The 22357-nt window shown below is 39.7% G+C and overlaps 2 protein-coding genes across 3 annotated transcripts in view; both read left to right on the forward strand.

The window, feature by feature from the left end:
- Window positions 1-20090, forward strand: part of LOC135336422 (mucin-3B-like) — a 39348-nt gene extending 19258 nt beyond the window's left edge. The window contains exons 1-23 of one of the 2 annotated variants that reach the window (XM_064532204.1): window positions 5246-5642; window positions 6867-8327; window positions 8393-8458; window positions 9376-9489; window positions 9767-9861; window positions 10208-10417; window positions 10467-10535; window positions 10918-11035; window positions 11144-11308; window positions 11583-11782; window positions 12147-12199; window positions 12376-12511; window positions 12733-12839; window positions 13054-13165; window positions 13397-13550; window positions 17903-17969; window positions 18102-18168; window positions 18291-18406; window positions 18628-18754; window positions 18829-18870; window positions 19249-19335; window positions 19476-19530; window positions 19662-20090. In XM_064532204.1, the coding sequence (XP_064388274.1) occupies window positions 5588-5642; window positions 6867-8327; window positions 8393-8458; window positions 9376-9489; window positions 9767-9861; window positions 10208-10417; window positions 10467-10535; window positions 10918-11035; window positions 11144-11308; window positions 11583-11782; window positions 12147-12199; window positions 12376-12511; window positions 12733-12839; window positions 13054-13165; window positions 13397-13550; window positions 17903-17969; window positions 18102-18168; window positions 18291-18406; window positions 18628-18754; window positions 18829-18870; window positions 19249-19335; window positions 19476-19530; window positions 19662-19927 (3942 nt within the window). In that variant the 5' untranslated portion in view covers window positions 5246-5587 and the 3' untranslated portion in view covers window positions 19928-20090. Of the gene's footprint in view, window positions 1-5245; window positions 5643-6866; window positions 8328-8392; window positions 8459-9375; window positions 9490-9766; window positions 9862-10207; window positions 10418-10466; window positions 10536-10917; window positions 11036-11143; window positions 11309-11582; window positions 11783-12146; window positions 12200-12375; window positions 12512-12732; window positions 12840-13053; window positions 13166-13396; window positions 13551-17902; window positions 17970-18101; window positions 18169-18290; window positions 18407-18627; window positions 18755-18828; window positions 18871-19248; window positions 19336-19475; window positions 19531-19661 lie in introns of those variants that run through there. The other variant, XM_064532203.1, reaches the window with a different exon arrangement.
- LOC135336429 (adhesion G protein-coupled receptor L3-like) overlaps window positions 1253-22357 on the forward strand; it is a 50413-nt gene continuing 29308 nt past the window's right edge. Inside the window, exon 1 of the mRNA XM_064532218.1 lies at window positions 1253-3481. The gene's annotated coding sequence lies outside the window, so the exon portion shown is untranslated. The remainder of the gene's footprint in view (window positions 3482-22357) is intronic.

Below are 22357 nucleotides of genomic sequence, written 5' to 3' on the forward strand. Positions count from 1 at the left end.
ATTTATCAAAGTGAGGGTATTTATCAAAAGGTGATGATACTTTTCAAGGTGGTGTGGATTTGTTACATTACAAGTGATAGTCACGTGACTGCTACATAACCTGCCACATGGTCACAACGCAAGCCACGCCCCTTCACTAACTGCAGCCAGTGGCGGATCCAGAGGGGGTTCTTTGGGTTCAATTAAACCCCCCTTTGAGAAAGAAGTGAGTGGGAGGCTCAAGCAACTAGTTAGCAAGTTGTTTTCTCACTTACCTTTAGTCCTTGTTAGTCTTGCGAAGCTTTGTCTGTGCAGTTTCAGTGACTATGAACGCTAAAAACTCTCCAGCATAGTGCATGCAGACTGCTTATGAAAAGTGATGACCTTTTTCTAGGAAAAAATTCGGCGCATGCTCACTGTTTCGAAGAAGTGACGACCTTTTTTTAGGTAAATTTAACAGTCGCTCAGAGCCCTGGAACCCCCCTTTCAAGAATCCTAGATCCGCCACTGGCAGCACATGCATGTGCATGTGGAGTTGTCCCAGTTGCCAAGCCCACTCTAGATAGTGGGCGTGGCAGATCAGCTACTCAGCATGCTAATCCATGACATTATGTGGGTGTGGTTTTATGATACGAGTGGGTTGATGAGGATGTTTTATACACATCTACAATCTGATTGGTGGCGCCAAGATCCTGGCGCACTCCACTGACATGCACACTGTTGTCAGACCCTTCTACGAGTGAAGGGGCGTGGCTTACGCTGTTACCATGTGGCAGGTTATGTAACAGTCATGTAACTATCACTTGTAATGTAACAAAACCTTGAAAAGTGTTCTGATAAATACCATCACTACCCACTAACATTTTTAAATATACCCATGGACATATATAAATACCCATGGACATTTATATATACCCATGGGCATATAATAAATACCCTTGGACATTTATATATACCCATGGACAAAAAAATGTCTATGAGTATTTATAAATACCCATGGACATTTATAAATGTGGATTCGAGGCTACCTGTACTATGGATATCTGCGTGTGTACTACCTCGTGCAGTTGTATGTATTCCCTCGGCTGGGCCCTCGGAAATGCATAGAACTGCCCTCAGTAGTAATAAATCCAATACACCCTTGCTTATCCATGGTACAACTATTACTATTATTGTGTGGGTATCGAGAGGTATATCTGTAATACCGTGAGATGCATGTTGATCACGGTACTTCTCTTTTTATCTTTTCACAGATTAATTTTGTATTTATATCATTGCCCTGAGGATGATTCAGAAAGGGATAGCTCTAAGGACAGGCAGGAAAGGCTCTCAGAGTAGAAAACAGAAAAGTATTGCAAGGTACGTATACTTGCTCAGAATCCATTGTAGATATATATATTTGATCGATATATACGTGTATGCATGCAGCTAGCCTCGACTCCAGCCCCTTCAATATAGTGGGCCTGGTATTAAATTTTACTGTTGGCACGTGGGTGGACAATTAATTTATTATTTACCGTATTTTATCTCATTGAACGTTTAAAACAGTATTCTATCTTATTGAACGATGATAAAAACAGAAAAAAGAAAAAGGAGAGGCTACCTCTCTGTATATACTGTAGACAGAGACAGCTAAGTAAAACCTCAGCTCTGTAGATTTATCCATTAACTTGAGGCTCGGATCGGACACACACTCAGGCGACAAGTCAATCTCATAAGAAATTAGTTAAACCTGTGGGTAAAAAATAAATGTGGATAAGTGCAGTGGCTGCGACGTAACATAATGTGAGGATTACTTATTGATTTACACAATAGATTTACCATTGAAAGCACTATCCATTAATACACACTCAAGCAACAAGTCCCTCGGATCGGATACACACTCAGGCAACAAGTCCCTCGGATTGTAAGCACATTCAGGCAACACATTTCTCGGATCAGATACCACGTACTTACTCTGTGACCAATTTTCGGCAAATGTCACAACAATGCTTCCTTCCAGAGAGAATGGCACTGAACGTTGAACAGACACACCAACACTTTGAAGATGGCTTCACTAAGATAAACAAGAGGAGAAATCACCATCACAACACTTCTTTCAGAGAGAGGTACACTGGTCCTGTCAAGCTTCACATCAATCAAGAAAGGGAGAGTCTGGAAAGCAGATGGACTTGCCATAGCCGGTCGGTACGGTATCCACATAAACACCAACGTACAGACACTTCAACGCCTCCAGCTGCTTGTCTTTCAAGACTAGACCTGGTTTTCCAACACAGGATAACGCGTACACGAGAGCAGAAGAGAAGGTAGCAGCCATTACTACTTGGACTAGATTTCTTTTTTCAATAACATCATTATATGAAACAAATATCAATGTTTTACAACTAAATGCGAAAAAAGAATACTGCTACAATTTACGATTACCAACTATATATTTGGTATGTATGGGCTAATAATCTATATAGACAAGACCCATGCACAAAAACATTATAATTATAACGAGTGTTGCAAGCGTGCACTTGCTAATGCCTCTCGCCATATTTTTGCTTTCGCTCAAAAGTATTAGAGTGTTATAGAAGAGGTAAATAATTGGATCCAAATAATTTGCAATGTGCTTTAATTGTTTCACAAGAAAGGGGTGTCCACAGTTATTAATAGTGCATACTGATCGTCTTAAATGGCCTGTAGCCAAACAGTGGGAGCAAACTTTTGTCAAAGGCATAGTCATTAGTCTGTGAGATAAGCAGAATTCAATCACAGAAAGTAGTATCTATAACAAGCAGTCTAAAAAGAGGATTGTGGCTTACCATGCAGGACCTCAACATTGATTTTGCTACAACTGGGTATTGAGCGCGCATGCGCATTACATCCAGGAATAAGGGGTGTGTCTGCAAGATCAATAATGCAATGGCTACTAAAATAGCTAGCTTCTTTAGCAGCTCTTTCTGACTCTTGTAGCTTACAAAAGCTAGCGCTTTAGTGCAAGGCTAACTCATAAGTTGAAAAGAAAGTTTGTGCGAACAGATGATGCTATGAAAGATTCTGAAGAGACTGCAACAGCCTTCAATGTGAGTCAAACTAGCCATAACTTGAGAAAAAGAAGCTTTAGTTTGCTAATTCACGAATTAAAATCCAAGAGAACGTGGCTAGAAGCCTATAGAAGCTGTTAGTTTTCGTCGCATTGCAACCGTTGAGCAGTTACAACTGGAACAGACACACAGACACACACACACCGCACAGTCAGCTTTACCGTATCCCTCGTGCGGCTACGCCTCGAGGCATAACAATGTGGTAAGATTGGCGGAGGAAACACCAAAAAAGAGTAGAAACAAGAAAGTGTATGAGAGCAATCACATAACTCCAATCCGTAAAATATTTTGAGTCATGACCGACCTCTTCTAGGGGGAGACGGCCTCCAGTTCCTGATCGTCACCAGGCATAAATTATAACAGAGGTGATTTACTGCACTCTGTTCTATATTAACACCGAGTGGATTACCAAGGTTACACCAAACATGTGCATGCGCATACTTGAGTACTCATGCACATAATTATAACAAGTGGGCAGCTACCTGCACTCTATTACCAAGACAATGTGAAACTATGCAGCTTTATAGTAAAGCTGCATGTGGGGTCTAAGCTATAGAATTTTCTAACTCTAGTAGAATGTGGGTTCTTAGGCTCGTTTGTTTTGAGGCCTTGCTCATAGGCCAAGTCTTCTCTCAAGAATTAAACGCTTGTGAAAGATTGACTGAAGGAGACCTAGGAACCACGGACTTGTCTCAAACTGGTTTGGTGGCTGCCGCTATTATCACAACAGTTGGTGATGGCATTGTCATCTCTACTCGTCTGATTCCTGGTAGCATAAATATTGTGTGTGAAGCCCAGCACGAGATTCGATACAGATACAGACACACATCAGCTCTCTTTTCTTATGTCTGTACCACTACTGGTAACACACTTGCATCCTGTGATAATTCTACAGTCATCACAGCCTAACTAACTTTGAGCTGTGTGGATCGTGCCTGGTCTCTCACTGTCCTTGGCACTAGTGTTTCTCCCCTAACACCAAATCCTGTGGCCAATGCTTCAACTTCAATAGCCTCTACTTGTTCATTGTGCTTTCCTCCAAACAATACTTTTGTTGACTCTTTACAGTTGGTGGTTTCAACGATTACCCATTGTGTTGGTAAGTACTCTGTCATTTACCAGTGTAAGCTTTTAATATGAACTGTTTAATAGAATGTGATAACTGTGCTGTTGGTCTTGGACGCTGCTTTGGCCCAGATGTTAATGACCAGACTTGTTGCAACTACTTTAACGAGAGTAGTTGTGTTGAAAACTGCCCTCTAGGTCAAGTATCTGGTTCCGACTTTGTATGTGGTAAGTTTAATTAACATGAATTGATGGAATTAACGGTTTTTGCAGGATGTTCAACACTGAATGTATATAATTATGTAAAGCTGTGCTAATTGTTTGTGGTTTTTTGTGCATTTTCTATAAATGTAAGCAATTACACTAGGAGAGTGGTGTTTGTTACATGCATGCAGCTTTGTATTCCTGTTGTAGACAAATATACGTCCTACATTTAATTGCTTGGTATGCTGTGTTGGTTTGTAGTGTATAAGACAGCTGCATAGGTACAGGGGCGTAGCCAGACTTTTGACATAGGGGTTTCCTTTGAAAAACCAGCGGCGCGGTAGCGCCGGGAAATTTTAGCCACGCCTACTTCCGGTGCCACACCCTCTTGATTGGGGCACACCTACTGCTCATTGTTTGTAATGACTTTTTTTACATGTTTGTGAGAAGCTAGCTAGACTAGCTAGTCTAGCTAGCTATAGACATTCTAAAAGGCAGGTGTCAATTGTGTATTGCTAGTCTAGCTGAGCACCATTACATTTACCTGAGAGGTTTCATGTGGCTGAGATTGTTCTAAACTTGTCCTTCCTGAATATCGAATAAAGTTGTGCTTAGAGCTGAGTCTGAGAATACTGGAGCATGCAGGATTGATACTAGAACTTAAGTCTTGGTCTTCTTTGTTTGAGGTAGCTAGCTAGCTAGCTGAGACAAAGCTAGCCAAAGTGAAACGATTCACGGTGCTATCTCTACATGATTTGCAGCCACGTGCATGAAAAGATGGGCAGGGCTGCTTGATTTCAATTATTGGGGAGCCCTGCCCAATTTTCTCAGCAGCTCTTGGGGGGGTTTCTGGGCAACCAGGAAACAATGGTAGCTACGCCCCTGAGGTATGCGTGTCACCCAATACTGCATGAAAGAATGTTACCATGAGTAATAGATAACAGGAAACAGTGGGCGGCTTATGCATTGCTCAAGAACACTCGTAAAGTTTCATAATTATTTCAATGAAAACACCAAGAGTAGATAAGAGTATGAGTATTGAACTGCTGTAGTAAACACGAAACCTCAGTTGCCAAACTCTGTATCATATCATTGTCGTCACTGTTCAATAAATGAGCGTTGTATAGTTTATTGTTTACTTTTCTTGAGTAAATGTCGTCTGTGATTTTTAGCACACCTGTATCAGGAACTGTGCAATCAGCATGTGCTGTTTCTGAGAAGTGTTGCTAAAAATAACTCATTTCTCTAGAATGTATACTCCAGCTAATGACGTCATGTTAACTATGACGTCACGACGATACTACTGTGAGTTTCTCTGATTCCTGAATTAGACTCCCTGGCCAGTTAAGTTTTGTTACATACTGTAAAACCTCGATTTAAAGCGACACTTTTAAATAATTACGTTTTGCAAAAGTAGATTTAATGTACACAACAAATTATATGGTGCTATATCGGTGAAATGTCCAAGTGTCGCTTAGTTAGAGGGTCGCCTTAAATAGAGGTTTTACGGTACTTCTGTCAGCACTCTTATTCATTATGGCGGATTGACAGGAATCCACCATGAGGGAAAGACCTAGAGGACATGTTCCATAGCACATGCAGGGAATGTGAGTGGATAACGGAGAACCAACACATCAACAAAAGCACTTTTGTGCAAGCAAAATCCATGCTCAGCAATTGGCAGGGTCGTTAGCCAGCTAGAAACACCTCTTGTGCCAGCTCCATGGCCTTGACATTACCTTGGCTTATTTTTTAGCGTGCGTGGGCGTGAAAATCAGTGCCTGGCGACAGTTAGCTAGCTATAGTCTCCGCATGGGATAATAATTATACGACCTCCCACATCTACTTCTCGCAAGTTAAATAGCTAGGGTTTGAACTGTTCTTGAGATGAGGGAGAAACTGCTTACTGTCCTCTTAGTCTACGATGTGCCATTTATGTGGTAAGTAAAGCAATCAGTAGATGAAGTTACAAGTAATAGTTGTACCTTGGATATTGCGCCCTCGGGGAATAAATAGAACTGCCCTCGGTAGTACAATAACAATACACACGCAGATATCCATGGTACAGGTAGCTTGTACTATTAACACCTATTGATTAGAAGCTGTTATCCAACCCATTTACAACTGTCTTTGATCCCTGCCGTGCATGCACTGTGCACATTTTGTGTGTGTGTGCTTGCACTTGACAAACCACATTTACAACTTCAGACACCCGCACATTTTTGTGCTTTCCACAGATTTTGTCTCGGTAGTCTTCTTTAAAAGAGAGAGTCCTTAAAGGGTGGAGGGAGGGCTTCAGGCTGACCACAGCCAATGCAATGACCTTAGGATATATGAATGTACACCCTAGCAGGGCAGTGGCGTAGGAGGGGGGGGGCTCCAGGGGCTGGAGCCCCCCCATCTTTCTAGGCTATTAAATAGAGATGACTTATCCAAGCTGCACTATGTCGATAAGCCTTACTCTTTTTTCCATTAAAACCTAGAGCCCCCCCCCCCCCCATTGAGAAATTGCTTTCTATGCCACTGCAGGGTACGTCTATCCCTCTACTAACAGTACAAGCATAACACTCTCCTCTTCAGTGTCGGATTCAGCCAATGCTAGAGTGAATACATTATTGCCAACACCGTCACAAGCGCCAACTCATTCAGCGTCAGATTCAGCCAGTCCTAGCGATATTGCGGTATTGTCAACAGTTACACTATTGAAAATATCAACTCATTCGGTGTCGAGTTCAGTCAGTACTAGCCTGACTGCATTTGTGTCAATTCCTTTAAAGTCCGATTCGGTTAGTTTTTTCAATATTGCAGTTGTGTCAACTCTGCCGCAAATGCCAACTCTGTCGTCAATGAGTCCTAGCGAGACTGCAGTGGTGTCAACTCCATCACAAACTACTTTGGCGTCAAATTCAGTCAGCACTAGTGTGTTGTCAACTCTATCGCAAACCCCATCTCCTTCTGCGTTGAATTCAGTCAGCACTGGTGTATTGTCAACTCCATCACAAATATCGACTCATTTGGCATCAAATTCAGTCAGTACTAGTGTGTTGTCAACTCCATCACAAATTGCAACTCCTTCGAAGTCCAATTTGGTCAGTTCTATTGATATTGCAATTGTGGCAACTACATCGCAAATGCCAACACCTTCATTGAAGTATTCTGTAAGTCCTAGCAATATTGCAACTCTATCACAAACCCCATCTCCTTCTGCGGTGAATTCAGCCAGCACTGGTGTGTTGTCAACTCCATCGCAAACCCCATCTCCTTCTGCGTCGAATTCAGTCAGCACTGGTGTGTTGTCAACTCCATCGCAAACCCCATCTCCTTCTGCGTCGAATTCAGTCAGCACTGGTGTGTTGTCAACTCCATCGCAAACCCCATCTCCTTCTGCGTCGAATTCAGTCAGCACTGGTGTGTTGTCAACTCCATCACAAATTCCAACTCCTTCGAAGTCCAATTTGGTCAGTTCTATTGATATTGGAATTGTGGCAACTACATCGCAAATGCCAACACCTTCATTGAAGTATTCTGTCAGTCCTAGCAATATTGCAACTCCATCGCAAACCCCATCTCCTTCTGCATCGAATTCAGTCAGCACTGGTGTGTTGTCAACTCCATCGCAAACCCCATCTCCTTCTGCGTCGAATTCAGTCAGTACTAGTGTGTTGTCAACTCCATCACAAATTCCAACTCCTTCGAAGTCCAATTTGGTCAGTTCTATTGATATTGCAATTGTGGCAACTACATCGCAAATACCAACACCTTCATTGAAGTATTCTGTCAGTCCTAGCAATATTTCAACTCTATCGCAAATCCCATCTCCTTCTGCGTTGAATTCAGTCAGCACTAGTATGTTGTCAACTCCATCACAAATGCCGACTTCCTCAAAGTTCGTTTTGGTTAGTCCTAACGTGATTGCAGTGGTGTCAACTCCATCCCAAACACTAGTTCAAATAGCAGCAAGTTCTACCACAAGCATGGCCATGATTCAAGGTGCCCCAATAATTATAATGATAATAATTATGCAATAGTTATATTATGATTATTATTATATATAGTTGCAACAGCAAACCAAGAAGCAACTAACACAGTTTCAGCAGCTCCATCCCCCACAAGCAATTATGGTAAGCATTATAATTATTGTTAGCACTAAAAATTAGGATTATAGCTATAAGATAAAATTATGCTATCACGATAATTATGGGTCTTAATTTATTCCCCTTCTATACAATAAACAATTCCGTCTGTAGGTGCTGCTGCATGGGATGATGAATAACCTTGTACCTGTTCATATAATGATTATTGTTCCTATTGTTGTCAACGGATTACTCTATAGCTATAGAACTAGTTGATGCATTAATAGTTCATTCGCTTTATTGTTATAAATATAGATACAGTATATAGACTCTCACTATTCCGGCTCCCAGAAGTACGGTCACCTCGATACACCGCCCATTCTTTTGGTTTGGCACGGATTGCTAGCTAGATGTTTCATTTCAGCTCCTGAAGACTTAGTAGTCAATTCATTTTTGCATAATGTTCATAGTAACACATGCATGCTTAATCAGATGGTGCAAAATAACAATTTTTTTATCACTGCTTGTTTCTTTAGAATGAGTGTCTGAATATCGATGCCTTACTCTAGTTTGACTCATAGTAAGGCTACTGCAGTATCTTCATAATCTTTCATAGCATCATCTGTTCGCACAACCTTTTATGACGCCATATAATTATTTAAACACGTATCAAGATGCATGAGTGGACAGACAGAGGTAGTCTATACAAGAATTTAACCATTTCGACGATGTCTCAGACTCTTTCCTTTCCAAGTAGTGTAAACAATTGCTTGCTGGTTGCTTGAAAATTGTTGCATGGTTGCATACAACAGTTGTAGGCAATGAATTTCCTGAAAGTTGCCTGCATGATGTATGTATGGTGGCGGTGGCCTATAGCCTTAAGATGTAATAATTATGCTTGTAAAAAAATTATGTACGTATAATATACGTACATAATTTTTTTTTATGTCATTCTCTCTTCTTAGAGTTCGATGGCGGCTGTGAATTAGATCTTGATTTGACCTGGAGTATAGAGTGGCCAAACACACCCAGCGGCTCAACTAGCACACAGCAATGTCCTGGAGGAAACTCTGTCACTGGTAAGGTCAAATTGTACGCAATATAAATGTGTTGAGGCATACATGCGTGTATTTCATACCATATTGACTGGATTGTTAGAGTGTACGTAGGTGTCAGTATTCAATTTCAGTTGGCTACGTCCTGTGAGGATGTTGAAAGACAGCTAAAAGTGTGTCTATTGTCGCGTGCTGTAATACATGTTACATAAACCGGCTTCCACCATGTGGTGTTATAAGTTTGACTTTTTCCTCACTTGTTCACTTGGAATTTTGTAACTCTTTGTTATGCATGGCGCAGGCCAAGCAACAAGGCTCTGTAATAGTGAAGGAGAATGGGAGGATCCGAATGTATTAAGCTGTCAGCAAATGGAGTTTATGGAAATAGAAGTCAAGGTGAGATTTAATTATAATACTGCGTGCAATTGCATAATTATATGTAGGAGTGTAATAATTATGTGGAAGGGAATAATTATTATTAACTTTATAATTATTTTCTCAGCCAGAGCATGTATATACACTCCTGCACATACGTATTCTGGATTACCTTTAGAGTAGCTTACATAATTATATAATATGTAGATATAGCCTTACTCTTTTTCCATTCAAAAAACTAGACCCCCCCCCCCCCCATTGAGAAATTGCTTCCTACGCCACGTACTGTATACACACTTGTTTTCTAATATACATACATGTATTCTGTTACTGTAGATACACACCTGTTTTTCTGTATAATATATAGACCTCTAACCTTCTGTCTGGCACCCTGGACTCCGCTACTATTGTAGCAAACACGGTAGTGATCACTCAGCAGCTAGCAGTGATCACTGAAGCTAATACCACTCCACTGCTGCTGCCCTCTTCCCTCAACACGACTAATCAAGTGTTGACTGTTGTTATTAATGCCCTGGAACAAGTGGGAAATGATACAGTAACCACAGTAACCAACGAGGTTAATAATTCATAGTTGCAGTAATACTAATTGTTTCGTACATATACAGCTTATTGTGGATGTCTTCAGTAATATCTTGGAGAGAAATAACTCAATAATTTGGATGGCTTTGCAAGAGGTAAATTTCATTCGGGCATAAACTATAAGTTTTAGACTCGCTGGCCAGTCCATCCTAGGGATTGGGACTGGTCAACTGCCAATCATTGAGTTGTTCTAGTGGAATTTTAATTAGTTGTATGACATCATCTTGTGGTTTGTTAAAGTTGCGTAACTATTAAGTGAATGTGGGTTATGTCCCATGGTTTATCTAACACAACATAAGACACAGCCCAACTACAACGAATTACGTGGGTGAAATATGTCACATGACATTGCACTGTGATTGGTTATTACCGATTTCGGTAATGAGAACAACTCGTTGATTGGCAGTTGACCAGTCCCAATCCCTATAGATTGGACTGGTCAGCGAGTTAACTTGTATATATACATGCTCGTCCCAGAATACAGGAGGTAGTCAAGTGCTTCTCAGCAACGTGGAGAGGTTTAGTGTACTGGTGGCTCGCTCTCAGAGTGGAAATGACTCAACCGAGCCTGTCAGAATATCAAGGCCCAATATTGGTAAGCTTTGGTTTGTGTGTTATACCGAAAACCACATGCATACGCATAAATCTTGCATACATGCATGCATAAAGAGTATTATTGATTTCGCTTTAATCTGTTTGACAGCGATTTCTGCTAAGCTGTATGATGGATCTCAAAAGGATGAGCTCAAGAAGAACCTAACATTCCCTCAAGAGGAAGATTTGGCAAACTATTCCTTTTCAGCATTTGTTCCCGCTCAGATAAGTATTCCTTCAGAGTTTCTACAAGAGAGGCTGAGTCAGCAAAATGGTAATCGGTAATCGCTATTTCTATACTCTCACATGCAGGCTCCCTCCAATAATTCTACTTTCACAGGCTCCCTCTAATACTAGCTTCTACTATTTCCTCGTAACATTTATTTATTCATTGCATAAAAGTTGCCTGTCTATATGTGCATGATCATACGATGTATATATAGGTATCTAATAGGGCACTTGAAATTTGTAGATGTGCATGCATATATAGGCCTTCATTCGAGTGAGCATTTGCAGTGCTTATTTTTATACACACAATTGACATGCAGGTAGTAGCCTGCCGGTTACGTTCATCCTGCTTCAAAACCTAGAGGCTTTCCTTCCCTCCTCTGCTCGTGGACTAGGTGACAACACTGGAAGTGCTTCAGTGGTAATCTCCTCTCAGGTCGGAGATAGGAGCTTCATTGGTGCATCTGTATCTCTCAAAGAATCTCCGATTCTCTTAAATTTCAGTTTCCAATCTGTCCAAGTAAGTTGCTAGTACTCACATATGCAGAGCCTGAGTGTTACTAACCGTGTAGCCGCATATACTTAACACATATAATATAACCCTGCCATATGCAACTATATTATGGTGGCCATGCTGAGAATGTTCTTTGATAATTATGACTCATAATAGTGTCTCAGCTATACATAGCGTATAATTATAAGCTTATTGTCAAGTTCTGCAAGTTAATGCAACTAACCAAATATATTATTGTGCAAGTGCTTTTGGATACGATCGTCATTGGGAACTCATTCATGCAAGTACCGGTATTAACACTAATCAATTCATGCATGTATGTACACACATTTCCGATTAATATATATATATTCACGGTTGCTTACTTCAGGTTAATAAAAGTACAGTTCAGTATCATTGCGTTTTCTGGAATTTCTCAAATCCGTAAGTGAATTGCTCACTAACAGTATTGCTCTGATTAGCACACACAGTATACTCAGTCTCAAACCTGGCTGCTATAGTAGAATACTTTATCCTAGCTATATAATTACGGTCTCAACTATAAGTATACTGGATCATTGAGTACCATGGCATGTATCATTTTTGGTTTTTCCACGCAGTGTTGGAAACGGAGGATGGATTACTGATGGAGTGAACACTGTGGGGAATGCTTCAGATGGAGCAGGCAGGAGTACTGTTAATTGTACAAGTTCTCATCTAACCAGCTTTGCAATACTCTTCACTGCTGTTAGAACGGTACCAAAATGGTTTTTATTGACAATTTTTAGGAGGCCAAAAAGTCTAGTTTCCAAGCCCTTTTTGTGTCATAATTATTTACAATCACATGTGATGTTCCACTTACAGGGAAAAAGTTGTAAAAATATCCCTTAAATGTAAAATTTGTATACGATCAACATTCAGAGTGCAGTGCACGGTTAAACCCTATATTATATATGCAATGTGATTTCTGGCCACAGAATGAAACCAGAGGAGATGAATTTGCTCTTGAATTGGTGTCCTATATTGGCTGTGCTATCTCCATCATCAGTCTTCTGCTTGCTGTCATCTTCTATCTTGTTCAAGGGTAAGAAATCATGGACATTTTAATCTGTGGACTATTATGTAGAGTTTCAGTATTGAAAGAGGTTCAGTATAATTATAATAGATACCCTTTCCTCAGTAAAAAACTATACGTGCATGTGAGTTGTACTTCTGTGAAATAAAATTAATGCGGTCATGTTCAATGTTTTCTTGCTTTATACAGTAAAATGTAACGTCTCTCCTGCCTTACATTGTAGGAAGACGTTGTTTACTTCTGTCCACAACTTTGTTCATCTGAACCTCTGTATTTCACTGCTTCTATCCTATTCCGTTTTTGTTGCTGGAGTGAGTACTGCCGTCGGCGATACTGTGAGTCTAAGTTGTACATGTATATACAGTGATAAAAAGCACGAATCAATTGATATTTTGGTTTTGGGTGTACTAATTTGTATTTGTGTGTACATATATAATAGGGATATCTATATATATATTGCAAATCTCCCTACCATACTCGTTCAATTCAATTATCTCATTGAATTTCAACAAAATTTTACTATACAGTCATTATTATGTGTTAAAATCGTTGCACTATAATAATAGGTTGGATGTGCGTTTGTTGCTGCTCTACTGCACTACTTGTTCCTGTCCACTTTCTGCTGGATGTTGTGTGAGGGAGTGATGCTCTACCTGATGCTGGTGGTGGTGTTCAGTCAGCTTGCAAAGACATGGTGGTTCTTTCTACTCCTCGGTTATGGTGAGTGTACCGTATTACTGGAATATTAATTTTATGGATGAAAATCTTTACAAATGTGCCAAATCAGTAAAAAAATGGACCCTTTTGCGATCTAACTATTGCGTTCTGGCAAGGATCGTGTGTATTTACCAGTACTAATTTCGGTTTTGCGATTTTATTGAGCAACTCTCGCAAAGTTTGCATAATTATGTTTGATACTCACAAAACAATCTAGTAATACGGCTATACCTTGGTATAAAAAGTCACAATTCATGAATATAATTAAACCTCTATAATGAGGGTATAGGCATCAATATTATGGTTACATTCCATTCCAATAAGTGTACGTACGCATGGAGTGTAACATATAATTATGTCACCACTGTAACAACTGTAACACCAGTCACCACTGTAACAACTGTAACACATGTCACCACTGTAACACATGTAACCACTGTAACAACTGTAACATCTGTCAACATTGTAACAACTGTAACAATTGTAACAACTGTAACAACTGTAACACTTGTCACCACTGTAACGCTAGTCACCACTGTAACAACTGTAACGTCTGTCAGCACTGTAACAACTGTAACAACTGTAACACCAGTCACAACTGTAACACTTGTCACCACTGTAACAACTGCAACACCAGTCACAACTGTAACACTTGTCACCACTGTAACAACTGTATCACCAGTCACAACTGTAACAACTGTAACACCAGTCACAACTGTAACACTTGTCACCACTGTAACAACTGTAACACCAGTCACAACTGTAACAACTGTAACACTAGTCACAACTGTAACAACTGTAACGCTAGTCACCACTGTAACAAGTGTAACATCTGTCAACACTGTAACAACTGTAACACATGTCACCAATGCAACACATGTCACCACTGTAACAACTGTAACACCAGTCACCACTGTAACAACTGTAGCACTTGTCACCACTGTAACAACTGTAACACATGTCACCAATGCAACACATGTCACCACTGTAACGCTAGTCACCACTGTAACAACTGTAACACTTGTCACCACTGTAACAACTGTAACACATGTCACCAATGCAACACATGTCACCACTGTAACGCTAGTCACCACTGTAACAACTGTAACACTTGTCACCACTGTAACACTAGTCACCACTGTAACAACTGTAACACTTGTCACCACTGTAACGCTAGTCACCACTGTAACAAGTGTAACATCTGTCAACACTGTAACAACTGTAACACATGTCACCAATGCAACACATGTCACCACTGTAACAACTGTAACACCAGTCACCACTGTAACAACTGTAACACCAGTCACCACTGTAACAACTGTAACACTTGTCACCACTGTAACACATGTCACCACTGTAACGCTAGTCACCACTGTAACAACTGTAACACTAGTCACAACTGTAACAACTGTAACACTTGTCACCACTGTAACAACTGTAACACATGTCACCAATGCAACACATGTCACCACTGTAACGCTAGTCACCACTGTAACAACCGTAACACATGTCACCACTGTAACAACTGTAACATCTGTCAGCACTGTAACAATTGTAACAACTGTAACAACTGTAACACCAGTCACCACTGTAACAACTGTAACGCTAGTCACCACTGTAACAACTGTAACACTTGTCACCACTGTAACACTAGTCACAACTGTAACAACTGTAACACCAGTCACCACTGTAACAACTGTAACACTTGTCACCACTGTAACACTAGTCACAACTGTAACAACTGTAACACTTGTCACCACTGTAACAACTGTAACACTAGTCACCACTGTAACAACTGTAACACCAGTCACCACTGTAACAACTGTAACACTTGTCACCACTGTAACACTAGTCACAACTGTAACAACTGTAACACTTGTCACCACTGTAACAACTGTAACATGTCACCAATGCAACACATGTCACCACTGTAACGCTAGTCACCAATGCAACACACGTCACCACTGTAACAACTGTAACACCAGCCACCACTGTAACACCAGTCACAACTGTAACAACTGTAGCACTTGTCACCACTGTAACACTAGTCACAGCTATAACAACTGTAACACATGTCACCACTGTAACACTAGTCACAAATGTAACAACTGTCAACTGTAACACATGTCACCAATGCAACACATGTCACCACTGTAACAACTGTAACACTAGTTACCACTGTAACAACTGTAACATCTGTCACCACTGTAACAACTGTAACACATGTCACCAATGCAACACATGTCACTACTGTAACACTTTAGTCTGGCACCACTATAGACTATAAGTACTATAAGAACTAGTGTTACAGTTGTTGCATGTGTTACAGTGGTGACAAGTGTTACAGTTGTGACTAGCGTTACAGATGTTACAGTGGTGGCATGTTGTTACAGTTGTGACTAGTGTTACAGTTGTTACAGTGGTGACTGGTGTTACAGTTGTTACAGTTGTGACTAGCGTTACAGTTGTTACAGTTGTGACAAGTGTTACAGTTGTTACAGTGGTGACAAGTGTTACAGTTGTTACAGTGGTGACTAGCGTTACAGTTGTTACAGTTGTGACTAGTGTTACAGTTGTTAGAGTGGTGACTAGCGTTACAGTTGTTACAGTTGTGATAAGTGTTACAGTTGTTACAGTGGTGACAAGTGTTACAGTTGTTACAGTGGTGACTAGCGTTACAGTTGTTACAGTTGTGACTAGTGTTACAGTTGTTACAGTGGTGACTAGTGTTACAGTTGTTACAGTGGTGACTAGCGTTACAGTTGTTACAGTGGTGACTAGTGTTACAGTTGTTACAGTGGTGACAAGTGTTACAATTGTTACAGTGGTGACTAGTGTTACAGTGGTGACAAGTGTTACAGTTATTACAGTGGTGACTAGCGTTACAGTTGTTACAGTTGTGACAAGTGTTACAGTCGTTACAGTGGTGACATGTGTTACAGTTGTTATAGCTGTGACTAGTGTTACAGTGGTGACAAGTGTTACAATTGTTACAGTGGTGACTAGTGTTACAGTGGTGACAAGTGTTACAGTTGTTACAGTGGTGACTAGCGTTACAGTTGTTACAGTTGTGACTAGTGTTACAGTTGTTACAGTGGTGACAAGTGTTACAATTGTTACAGTGGTGACTAGTGTTACAGTGGTGACAAGTGTTACAGTTGTTACAGTGGTGACTAGCGTTACAGTTGTTACAGTTGTGACTAGTGTTACAGTTGTTAGAGTGGTGACAAGTGTTACAGTTGTTACAGTGGTGACAAGTGTTACAGTCGTTACAGTGGTGACATGTGTTACAGTTGTTATAGCTGTGACTAGTGTTACAGTTGTGACATGTGTTACAGTTGTTACAGTGGTGACAAGTGTTACAATTGTTACAGTGGTGACTAGTGTTACAGTTGTGACATGTGTTACAGTTGTTACAGCTGTGACTAGTGTTATAGTTGTTACAGTAGTCAAGTGTTACAGTTGTTACAGTTATGACTAGTGTTACAGTGGTGACAAGTGTTACAGTTGTTACAGCGGTGACTAGCGTTACAGTTGTTACAGTGGTGACAAGTGTTACAGTTGTGACTAGTGTTACAGTTGTTACTGTGGTGACAAGTGTTACAGTTGTTACAGTTGTTACAGTGGTGACAAGTGTTACCAGTTGTTACAGTGGTGACTAGCGTTACAGTGGTGACAAGTGTTACAGTTGTTACAGTTGTTACAGTGGTGACAATAGTTACAGTTGTTACAGTTGTTACAGTGGTGAGTTGTGACTAGTGTTACAGTGGTGACAAGTGTTACAGTTGTTACAGTGGTGATAAGTGTTACAGTTGTTACAGTGGTGATAAGTGTTACAGTTGTTACAGTGGTGACTGGTGTTACAGTTGTTGCAGTTGTTACAGTGGTGATTGATGTTACATTAGTTACAGTAGTGACATAATTATATGTTACACTTAATTATGTGGAATGGAATGTAACCATAATATTGATGTCATTATAGAGGCTTAATTATATTCATGAATTGTGACTTTTTATACCAAGGTATAGCCAGTAATACCAAGGCGTATAAAAGAAGAGAGGGCATGCAACTCCACTATCAGTACACGTAGCTAGCAGAGTTCAAATGTGGGCGGAGGAATGTGTGCATTTGCATAAAGTGCTAGAAATAGAAATTTCATTTCATGCACAGTCATGCACATTCAACCGCCCACGTTTGAACTCTGCTCATATAGGAGTTGCATGCCCTCTCTTCTTTTATACGCCCTTGGTAATACGGTATATTTTGAATGCTATACTTTATCAATACAGCCATCATTATTAGCTACAAGCAAGAATCAAACGATCAACCTAATAATGAATTGCTTGCCTCGTAGTGACTCCTATTCCAATAGTTGCTGTAACAGTGGGCATCAGGTGGCAGTACTATGAAACCCTTGATGTGTGAGTTTGCATGGCGTACAAATTGGTGTGTATAAAAGTAATATCCGCTTATATGAGTATCACAGCTATTGCTACGTATGTGCTATTGCCAGTAAATGTATTTAACAAAAAATATAAAAATTAATTCTTCAGCTGTTGGTTGCCACTGGCAGATGGAACTATTTTCGGATTCATTGTACCAGTTCTTGTCATTATGTTGGTGAGGAAATATCTATTGTATTCGATATTGTGTGTGTGCCGAGAGGTATCTGTAATAAAAATTAATATTGCTAGTATTATATCATTCTATGTTGATGTACTTCTCTTTCTATCTTTTTACAGATTAATTTTGTATTCATTGTCATTGCCCTGAGGGTGATTCTGAAGAACCAGAAAGAAAGAGCTGTAAGGACAGGCAGGAAAGACTCTCAGAGTGGAAAACAGAAAAGTATTGCAAGGTACGTACTTGCTCAGAGTCCATTGTAATTATAGATATACGTGCCATGCATGCATGCCGTACGGATATAAAAATGTACCAGGATTTTAGTTCGGGTCAGCTTAATCTCTATATATAATTATACTGGTATGCATGGGCTAATAATAAATCTCTATGAATTGTATAATATTATTATGCTAATTTTCTACCATAATAATTAATCATAATTATTATGAAATTCAGATCCATTTTACTGGCCACTGTTGTCCTTCTTCCTCTCCTTGGTCTAACTTGGCTATTTGGTCTCCTCGTGATCGTTGCTACATCACCTGTCTTTGATTGGCTCTTCACAATACTCAATTCACTCCAGGTATAATTAGGTGACATAATTAGGTCGTAATTACGACATTCGTGCATGCATGCTTGAATGACCAATTTTTGCAGGGCTTGGCTATACTATTCTTTCATGTGATCAGGACTGATAAGGTATACATAGAATTTTCCAGGAAGGAGATTAATTGATGGTATGATGCATGTGCAAAATGAACTATTTACCACACTGTAAAAGTTAGGATAATTATAAGGAAGTGTGTACATGACACAGAGAGACCTATATTTAACCGTATATATGTCCAGTAAAGGTTACACGCATGCATGCTCGCATATTATTGAACATGCCTCTTTTATAATACTCTCTCTCTCTCTCTCTCTCTCTATACACCTCCCCTTTCTCTTAATTCGGATTAGTAAGCTGGGAAGTATTCGTGTTCAATGCTATAATTATATACATGCATATTATTATAGTAGAATGTGTATATGATTGTACCCATGCATGCATGCATCCTATGATTATATTGTTTTTAGGTGTGGAGTAGAATTGGTCCGCATTTCTCATCTGCTTCCAAGTGGTTCTCAACACATTTTGGGCATGCGAGCAGAAAGTTCAGATCGGTAGGTCAAATTTTGTGGACGTGTGTTTAGCATACATGAGACTATACATTATTGGCCCCTCTGTTTTAAGTATCAAAATAATTTCCAGCTATAATTATATTCAAGATTTCAAAATGATTTCATCTCAGTTATTTTTATAGATGACAAGATCTTCTGCTTACACAAATAAGTCAAAGTCTATTTCCGAGCTCAAGGGTAAGTTTTGTGCTCATGAATGCATGAGGATGGAAGATTAGTATATCGTATGTATATTTATTTCGTTATACCTATAATTTTATACAATGTGTTTCTGAACTGAAATACAATTGAAAGTTAATTGTCTGCAGACACTGGATTGGGCGCACTAAGGTCAACTCTCCCTTCTGACAGCACTCTTAAACAAGTGCCCTCCTCAAGCCTAAGCTTCACTAACCCTCAGTCTCAATTTCATTCCGACCCGGTGAAAGAAGACTTCGCCCTGTCACAGGAGGTTCCTATGGAAACTATGGACTTACAAGAAGTGGAAGATGAATCAATTCATTTTAAGTTTAAATTTAAAGGAGCCACGGTAGTCGTCTACCCTAATGCTGGTGTATCTACTGCAGAATTATAATTATAGGCCTGTAAAAACAGTGTGAAGTATTACTTCTATCGATTAGTTCATAGTTTATAGTGTCAACGAACATGTATTGCTAAACCTTGACATTAATTTACACATATCAAAATTATCTGTACATACATCCAATCAGGATACAGTATAATTATTGGACAATTTGTAGGACATAATAAATGCATGGTCATTGACGTATATTTTTGTAGAATGTATAAGTGAATGTTGAGTTTTAGACATTATTATACTACATATACATGTTGACATGCTAAAATTATTCCAAGCATAATTTATCAGGGCGCCTACTCTGCAGTTAAAATAAAATGTTTGGACGTGGCTGTTATTCGAAAACAAGTACTCGTTTGACAACATGCAATTTAATTACTGATACGGGATTAAATTACTGTACGAATTCCTGTCACTATAATAGCACATCATACGATTATAATTATGCTGTAATAATTATTCTAAGTATGATTGACATGGCCACAATTTGAAATATGATTCTAGCGTTCCCTTTTGTCGTACGTCGGAAGTCCAGCAGTGGAAGCCACCTCCCAGAGAGTTGGCATGGCGAATTGAGACCTGCATCAAAATAATAATACATAAAGAGATGCACCGCAGATGCTGATGCCTCGGTGAAGAGGTACTAATATAGCTTTTATACACACATTGCCATATATCATGATGAACGTTCTTAATTCTGCTGCATGCAGGCAGAATCTAGATGGGCGTGCCTGTCCCATGCAGCCATAAAATAGTCTTCAAATGCACAATAGCACTCACTGTATACATGCACTATAGCTGTCAATGTAATATAAATATACATGTATACACATTATAACTATAGGTGCACATTGTGCCATAAGAATTCCATTTCTGATGAAAATCAATTCCATTTCTGCATGTAAATTATCTAATTTACAATTATACATACGTAATTATTACCTTAATGCATTTTATGCCTAGGCTTTCAAACATCTTCTGTGTTAGCTCTTTGTGTGCCTCCACCAGCACTCTCCCTGGGTCCAGCATCAGCACATTCATTGATAGCCATTTGGAGGGCATCCAGAGAGGATCAGGCAATAGCGGCTTGGGGGCCTCCACTATCTAGCGTGTGAGTGCATGTGTGGGGTGGGGGTGGGAGTGAGTTAAACGTGCAATTAAAGGCACTTCACATTCTATAAGATGCATTAACGGCTTGGGGGCCTCCACTATTTAAAGGTGTATGAGGGTAGACATGTGTATATATGATTGGAAACACTTTCATTGGCTTTAGGATCATGTGTTTAAGCTATAGTAACTGGTTACAAACACATTATCATACACATAATACGTATATGTACTCAATTTACAATAGTATATATGTACATGTCAATCTTCATTACTTATATAGACCGTCTCAACGTATACACCACTCAACATACATAGTCCAAATTAACTCAAGGCTAAACGTGCATTTACATCTACGTATTACTATACATGTACCTGCTACTTATTACTACAAATGAATGTTTTTGCAAGTCAGCATTCTATCTATAGTGCATGGGGGCACTCAGGGGGGAAACTTCTACCATCTACTTAAATGGCATTCAAATTGCATCTCTTAGAAGCTACCATTTCTTGGGGAAAATTAACATTTTATTGCACAGTTAATTGTGCATGCAATCACAAATTTTAATACTCACAAGAGTTCTAGCTATAATAATGAAAGCACAGCGGGTGCATGCTGATGCCTCGGTGGATGCATGTGCAAAGCTACATAACATAAAGCTACAAGCTATTGCTAATACACACATAATATCGTGATGAACATTTTTGCATTAGGCTAATCACAGGGAAACTCAAAGAGTGGGAAATGATTGATAATCGTAATTGTTGCTAAAAGGATGCCAAAAGTACAGTCTAAATAAAGTTAATGGCTGCTACCGTGACACCGATCAGTACAGTAGAGCCTTGCAGCTCTCTTCTCACTCTTGCAGCTAACCAATAGCTATATATAGTGTTCTATAGTGCAGACCTATAACAATACCCTCCATTGACAAGTTTTGCTCCGCACTTTTCTGAAAGGGATCCAATGACATTCCAAGTAGGCATATAACTCAAAGCAAACATTATATTGCAAGTCTACAAATTAATTCAGCTACTATGGAATGCACTGAATCCCCTGAAGTGTAAGTGCGGTTACAATTACAGGGCTAATATGACGTTGAGCAATCTGATAGGCTGCAATGCTCGTTGCAGCTGAGACGAGTGACTGGTAGGCAGTTTGCCAGTCCCTCGCGCTACGCACGCGAGGGGCTGTCGCCGCCAGTCTAGCTAGCTAGCTAGCTGCCAATGTGCAAGTTCAAGCTTCTTAGTTTATGCTCGCTTTTATTCGACAACAAAGCTCTAACATCAAAATCTACTATTGTTAAAACTAATAACTTATTG

This window comes from Halichondria panicea, chromosome 5, assembly GCF_963675165.1.
Source record: "Halichondria panicea chromosome 5, odHalPani1.1, whole genome shotgun sequence".
NCBI classification, from domain to species: domain Eukaryota; kingdom Metazoa; phylum Porifera; class Demospongiae; order Suberitida; family Halichondriidae; genus Halichondria; species Halichondria panicea.